At 40.8% G+C, this 7,604-nt stretch overlaps 1 protein-coding gene across 1 annotated transcript in view; it reads left to right on the forward strand.

Annotated features, from left to right (window-relative positions):
* mtbp (MDM2 binding protein) overlaps window positions 1-7,604 on the forward strand; it is a 42,208-nt gene that overhangs the window by 21,654 nt on the left and 12,950 nt on the right. The window contains exons 12-13 of the mRNA XM_085422270.1: window positions 4,383-4,562; window positions 7,461-7,574. Of these exons, the coding sequence (XP_085278396.1) occupies window positions 4,383-4,562; window positions 7,461-7,574 (294 nt within the window). The remainder of the gene's footprint in view (window positions 1-4,382; window positions 4,563-7,460; window positions 7,575-7,604) is intronic.

Raw genomic sequence — 7,604 nt, forward strand, 5'->3', positions numbered from 1 at the left:
ACATTAGGGGTGTTCGTGGCAATGAACTTTTTAATCGACTAAGCGGGTCAAGTAAGAAACACTTAAATATTAAGTTACATTTGAAAACTGTTTAAAAAAAAAACATATCCCCATTCCACATTCCAAAATGTCATGTGACAATCTGATTGTCTTAGGAGTGATGATGTCACAAGGATGTCACAAGGATGTCACAAGGATCCTTTGAAGTTTTTCTATAAATAGGGGTGAGAAACGGCAATTTTCAGTTCGTTTCTTCGCAGCCTTTGTGTTTGCAGCCTTCAAACGTTCACTACAGAAAATTTTGGAAACCTCTCAGAGTCATCGGATACAAACGCCAACATGTATCCAAGATTACGGCAACCGAGACAAAAAGATTTCGCCGCCTCTACTTCCACGCGCGGCCGGCCAATTTCTCCAAATGGCCTCTTATCCATCCAAAGGGCATTACAGGAGAGTAGGAATGAAAACAACCATCTCCAGAACAAAATTCGACAAATTGAAGAAGAAAAACGTCACCTGGAGAAGAAGTGCTTACAGATGGAAGCACAAAACAAACACCTGGAAGAAACACTACAGCGCCAGCCCGACATCAACATTATTAATGAGGGCTGGGGGATCAAGTTTGCTCAAGCCAGAGAGCAGATTGTATCCCTCATCAAAGAAAACAAGAAAAAGAGCGCTGAAGTTAAAGATATGTCCGAGCAGCTTCAAGGCAGGAAAGCGACGATTGATAAAATGGAGTGGGATCTGCAATACATGGACCAAATGAATCACCTGCTCCAAAGAAAGCTTGATGAAGCTGAAGAAAAAAATAAAGAAGTCCTCCAACAGAAGGAACAACAGGACACAAAGCAAAAAGACCTGCAGCGCGAACTCCAAGGCATGCAGGAAAAGTACGGAATGGTGAAGGCAGAGTTGGAACAAACATTGGTCCAAAATAAAGACCTCCTTCAAGAGAAAGAGCAACAGAAAGAAAGACTGACAGAAGAAAAGTGCATTATCAAGGACTTTGAGAGTAAAAATCAAAAGTTGCAAGGATTCTGTGATGAACTGAAGGTCAAAACAAGTGAGCTGGAGGGAGAAAAGGAAACACTAGAAAAACGATGCTCACACATGCAGAAAAAGATTGATCACATGGCGAAAAACAACTCAGAGCTCATTAAGGGGATATTGTTGGAATTCAACAACTTGAAGCGGGAAAACACAGAAATGCAGGCCCAAAAGCAAAAACAAGACAAAACGCATGAGGACCTGCAGTGTACGCTCCGCGATATCCAGAAAAGAAATGAGCAGCTAGAAGGCCTGCACAAAGAAGATCAAGTGAGAAATGCAGACCTGCAGAAGGCAAAGCTGACACAGGAGGCAACATCCAAAGACCTCAAAGAAAAGCTTGAAGAAACACAAGCAACATTAGAACAGGTGGAACAAACATGCAAGAAACTTGAGAGGCAAAACACAGAAACCATCGATGAGTTGAGAACCCTCATCCTGGACAAAAAGGCGCTCGTGGAAAAGTCCATGAAAAAGAAGAAAAGATTCTTCAGCTTTTTCCGGTAGAGGGACAATACTGCTTCTTCAACTGATGTAGCCTCGTCTTGCTCCACCTCTGTTCACCCCCCAACCAGTCCCGGCAGTTGACTGCCCCCTCCTGAGCCTGGTTCTGCCGGAGGTTTCTGCCCGTTTAAAGGCAGTTTTTCCTCCCCACTGTCGCCAAGTGCTTGCTCAGAGGGGATTGTTGGGGTTTTCTCTCCTCTACCTTGTTTCTTTATTTACTTGTTAACTTTTTGCTCTTACCTCATTTAACCTTGTTTCGTTATTTACTTGTTAACTTTTTGAACTTACCTCATTTAACCTTGTTTCGTTATTTACTTGTTAACTTTTTGCTCTTACCTCATTTAACCTTGTTTCGTTATTTACTTGTTAACTTTTTGCTCTTACCTCATTTAACCTTGTTTCGTTATTTACTTGTTAACTTTTTGCTCTTACCTCATTTAACCTTGTTTCGTTATTTACTTGTTAACTTTTTTGAACTTACCTCATTTAACCTTGTTTCGTTATTTACTTGTTAACTTTTTGCTCTTACTTCGTTTTACCTTGTTTCTTTATTTACTTGCTTGTTTAACTGTTTTTCAACTTATCTAACAAAATAAAACAGTTGAATTTATCCTTTGAGTATTGTTCATCTAATCTTTACAGAGTTTTTCCAAAACACTTTCAAACATTCAGATCATACGTGCGTGTGTGAGTGTCACAGGTGATATGGTGTCACTAGTCCGGTCATCATGTTTAGCCTCATTCACTCCAGAATTATTTATGCCAAATCTTTAAAACAGTGTCACTGCACACACTTTTCAATCACACAAACGCAGGATTAATTCTTTGCAGTATTTTATCTGATTTATTATGAGAATGTCACGCCTGATCATTTGCACCCACAACATCAAAAATGGGGGCAAAGGGGAGGAGACCACGTTTAATCGATTATAACACGAGGTCAGAAATATAAGTGCTGACATGAGTAGTGTCCACAGAAACCTCTGAATCTCAGCTAAAAACTCATGTAAACCATGTCTACAAACACCAAACAAAGCAAAGACACCAGACAGTTAAAAGAGCAGTTATGTCAACATGAATCTGTGGACAGGTAATATCCATATTTTGATTTATGATTTTCTGGAGTTAAATGGGAACCAAAGCATATTTTCAAACGTGTTATATGCTATAAAATACTTTTAAAAATTAGGTGAGGGAAATAAAAAATCTATTTTTCTATGTTTGAGTCACAGTAACTTTTAAAGTGTTTGTGCTAATAACATCATGTACAGTAAGACAGGCATGGAGAACAGCACTGACTGGGAGAGCCTTTGAACAGATGACATACAGTTCAATTCAACATATAACACTTTATTAAGAATGAACAAGCATCTAAGTAAAATCTATTTATTTAGTCTATCATCTGTGATATTATTATGTACAATTATAATGTATTGTTCACCTCTCTTAAATAAACAGGCAGCCTTAATGTATGAAATATTCATTCATTAAAACACTAAAATTTGTCTGTTGTCTCAGTGGCTGATAGTGCCCACAGGCATCAATAGCTTGAAATAGCTTGAAGCTATTTATAATTTTTATGTTTAATGGGTGGGTGCTCACGATAAACAGATTTTGAATGAAAGCCCGGGAACTTCAGTACCACAAAAAGTGGCTATTCTCTGTGCCCATATGGATCAGTCCCTCTTATTACCATTATTCCCTTAAGCCTCAAGTTGGTTAATTAACGATTCGATTCTTTATCGATTCTCTTATCGATTCTTTTTAAAAAAGGAGAACACTAAGTTCAATTAGCTTAGAACTTCGTTTTATATCTTCTCTTTGAACAAGATAGAAATTTAGGAGTAACATGGCCTTACAAACCCAACAGTGAGATCTTAAGAGATCCACAGCCTACGGCTCTTCAATGGGGTGTCACAGGGTCCCCAGAAAAAAAAATTGTAAATGTAAAATAATAAAATAAATATTCTTCTGTAGCAATAACAAATTATAACATAAATTATTCAGTAGCAATTACACAAGAATATCCAGTAATGTCCCTGCCTACAATTAAACACATTCACTTACCTAAAATTGGGGGCATCTGCTGTGGCAAATGGGTTCAAGCCTTTTACCACAAACTTAGTCACTGTTCGGTGACATTCGTCTATCCTGGCCTGAAAGGAGACGCTACCGGTAGACTGCAGCGAGAACTGCCAGCATCTGAGCCAGACTCTGTCTGTCTCTCTCATCATGGTCACCTAAATGCACAGTAATGGCAGGTTTTGTAATAAGGCAGATCGCGCTAACATAATATGCACTGTTAGCTGATTATTTACCTGCCGCATTAACGGAAGAGGACGTGCAAACGTTACCGCTGCTGCTGGGTTGAGATTCACGAGTCCGGAGCGGAATTAAAAACACGACATTCATTTAAGGTCATCACGCGTTTTGTGAGCAAATGCTTTTGCATAATCGTAGTGTTTCCTCCCTTAAATGAAATATCTACTTTGCAAGTATTGCAAGTTGCCCTGTTGTCATCCGTTCTCGTAAAGTATAACCAAACTTTTGAGCGTTTGAGCTGCTTACGCGCCGTGTTTCCTGCCAGGTAAATGACGCTCCGCAACGTGGTGACGTCATTCGGGGCGACTGGAATCGATAAGGGAATCGTTTGCAAAAATGGCAAACAACTCCAAGGAATTGAAACAGTGGGAACCGGTTCTCAACAAGAACCGGTTTTCGATACCCATCCCTAGTGAAGCATAATAGAAAGATTAAAAAAGAAAAAAATAAACTTCTGAGAGCAGTCGATATAAGTAACAAATGCTCCTGTCTTTCTTTTCTTTTAGTGCCCGATGTTGAGGTCAAAGGTGAGAGTGCTGCCTACTTCCTTTTGGTCCAGGGCTCGGACAACGCTGAGCGTGAAGCCTGCAGGGTCAGGATGCTGCACTCAGACAGTCAAATTAATGGAGCGGCTGCCATGGCAACTGTGTCCGCATTACTGAGAGAGAAGCCTCTGTCATCATCAGGTATTTTATGTGGAAAAACTTGTAGGCGGGCGTCTGTAGCCATTTTCACAGATCCACTTCTGCACTGCACTTTCATAGGCATTAGGAAACAGATGTGCATGTAATAATATGTTTTCGACTCAGTCTGATTGGATATCACATGGCCTTTTACCTGCCTGCCATCTAGTACAAAGCTTGTGTGATGTCTAATTACACTCATGTCGGAATAGAGCAAGATCCCGGGTTGCGGGGTCAGCAGCCTAAGCAGGGAAACCCACATCTCCCTCTCCCCAGTGGCACATACCTGGAACACCTCCCCCAGGAGGTGCCCAGGAGGCGTCCTTGTCAGATGCCCAAACCACCTCAACCTTTCGATGTGGAGGAGCAGCACCTCTACTCTCCCGGATGGCTGAACTTCTCAACCTATCTATACAGGAGAAGCCAGCCACCCTTTGGAGGAAGCCCATTTCTGCCGCTTGTTTCCATGATCTCGTTCTTTCGGTCACCACCCACAGCTCGTGACCATAGGTGAGGGTAGGGATGTAGATCAACTGGTAAATTGAGAGCTTCGCTTTTATACTCAGCTCTCTCTTCAATACGACTGACCGGTGCAGCGTCCGCCTCACTGCAGCCGCAGCACCAAACCGTCTGTCGATCTCCTGCTCCCTTCACCTGTCACTCGTGAACAGGATGCCGAGATACTTGAACTCCTCCACTTGGGGCAGGAACCCGTCCCTGACTCATAGTGGGCACTCCACCCTTTTCTGGCTAAGGACCATGGCCTCAGATTTGGTGGAGCTGATTCCCATTCCCACCGCTTCACACTCGTCTGCGAACCGTTCCAGTGCGTGCTGGAGGCCATCACTTGATGAATCCAACAGAACCACATCATCTACGAAAAGCAGAGATGAGATTCTGACACCACCCAGGTGAAAGCCTTCCGCCACTTGGCTAAATCTATTTAGGACTATTTCATACTGCCATTGTTTTTACTGTACGTTGTTTGTAACATATAGGCATACAGGGAATGGCATATGGGGATTCTAAATATTGCAATATAGTTTGTATCCAAATATCATGTCACATTTGACCTCTGATCCCACTTTTACCTTTTACATCTGCACTACAAACTTCTTAAAGCAAAGCAAGTGAATATTGAACAAAACAAAAATTCCTTTAAAAGTAAATACTGCCCAGAGAACGAGCTGCCTTGGCACAGCTCTGTGGTCTGAGTGCTTCTTGTTATTATTAGTTCCTGTTTGCAGTGAACCCAATCATTGTCTCTTAAAAAAGGTTTCAAACATGGCTGTTCTTGGGCAGGTGGATGTATTGGATGTTTAATCATGATGGACAACATTGGGAATGGTATTTTGGGTATAGTAAGTGTGATTATAAAAAGGGTTTTAAGCAAACTTACTTGACCCTGTGAGTTCTGTGTCACAGCTTCAACTAAACAAGTGGTCAAACTGAAATAAAAAGTCTCTTAATTTCATGTCCCCTTCAGGTCTCTCCTGCCCCTTTGGGGAAGTTTTGTTCAACTGTAATCACATTTAAAGAGCACTTTAGTAGTTTCTCAATATTTGTACTTTTGGAAGTTCTAACAGCAATTTGTTATCTGCCATATTTAAAGAAAGCCCTTCAAGTGGCTTTTCGCTTAAAGCGGCTCCTCAGCTTGACTGGAGTAGAAGCCCACAGAAGGCTTCTCCCACAGAAGCTGTGAGGTGGTTATTGTTCATCACGTTAGGCTGTACTGGAAGCTTATAGTCTTTAACACTGCTGCCCATCCAAGTACCAAAGATTGTATTTATCAAAGCTTAAATCTTCTTTGCCTCCATTTCTTTCTTCACTGCACCAATCTGCTTTCATCGCATTGAACTGTTGCGCTGGTTCTCTTGATGCTTTCACTATTTCATTCATTTTTTTATATAGGAGAGAGACCAACAGAGAAATGGGCGAGAGGACTGACATGATGCATAGATGATTTACTGTGTGGACTTTTCAGGCTATAAATAACCAGATGGGTGATTGTCTATGAAAAGAAAAATATACTTTTTGCCTAAACGAAAAAGATCCTCTTCTCATAAAAGTCCTTCATCGTTCTCAGGCTTTAAATGTGATTCAGGAGACCTGCTATGATGTTTCCTCTCGAGAGTGTTCCTGTTGTTGTTAACATTTTATGCAACCTTCAGGGGACATTTTCCTTTACTTTAGATACTTTTAAATGCAGAGCAACACTATAAAAGATGCCCTGACTGCTTCAATGACACAGCATAGTTTGAATGAAAATACTGAGGGATGTGCACCTGAGCAAAATCGTGAAATTCTAATTATGCACCTTTTCATGTACTAGAAAAATCATTCAAACAGAGTTGCAAATTTAATTAAGGAAACATATGTTTGCTGCAAAATATTGGAGCACTAACCCAGCTACTTGTTTCCGATGCTTTATGATGTCTACAAGATGAAGTATTGTCTGCTTTAAACCATTTGTCACATGTTGCATGCACAGGAAGATTAGACAAAATACTCTTTGTTTTGCAAATGGATGCTTTGTCTTCTTTTGTATCTTATAAATCATCTCGTGACTCTGCAGGTTTGTCTTTTGTCACTGCAATAAGTCCTCCAGGATTACAGCACTGTACTACTCCATCACACAAATTTGCAGTATAATTATGACACAGTTAAAAACATTTGTTGAGAAAAGTTGCTTGAGAAACACCGGATCCCACAACCCCATCACCCAGCTCAGACGAATCTTTCACTAGCCCATCGCTGCCTTTTATATCTTGTCATCATTTCTGTGAAAGTTTTCTGTCAACTTTTTGTGGAAAATCTGTCGAGTGTCCCTGCAAACAAGAGAAATATCAGCTGTCTTACTGATTTCTTTAAAAATGTCATTATTGTTTTTCTGCTTATCAGGAGCTGCTGCAGGCAACATCCTCCACTCTCTGCCATGTCTGCAAGGAGACTACATGCTGAGGAGAGAGAGAAGAGTGAGCCAGGTTCAGAAACTGGCACTTCAAGAATATCTTAGTAAGTGCAGCGTTTAAAGAGTTGGAATAT

Source organism: Rhamphochromis longiceps, linkage group LG11 (assembly GCF_057381845.1).
Source record: "Rhamphochromis longiceps isolate RC_006_pf linkage group LG11, R_longiceps_female_GT1.1, whole genome shotgun sequence".
In the NCBI taxonomy this organism is placed as follows: Eukaryota; Metazoa; Chordata; class Actinopteri; order Cichliformes; family Cichlidae; genus Rhamphochromis; species Rhamphochromis longiceps.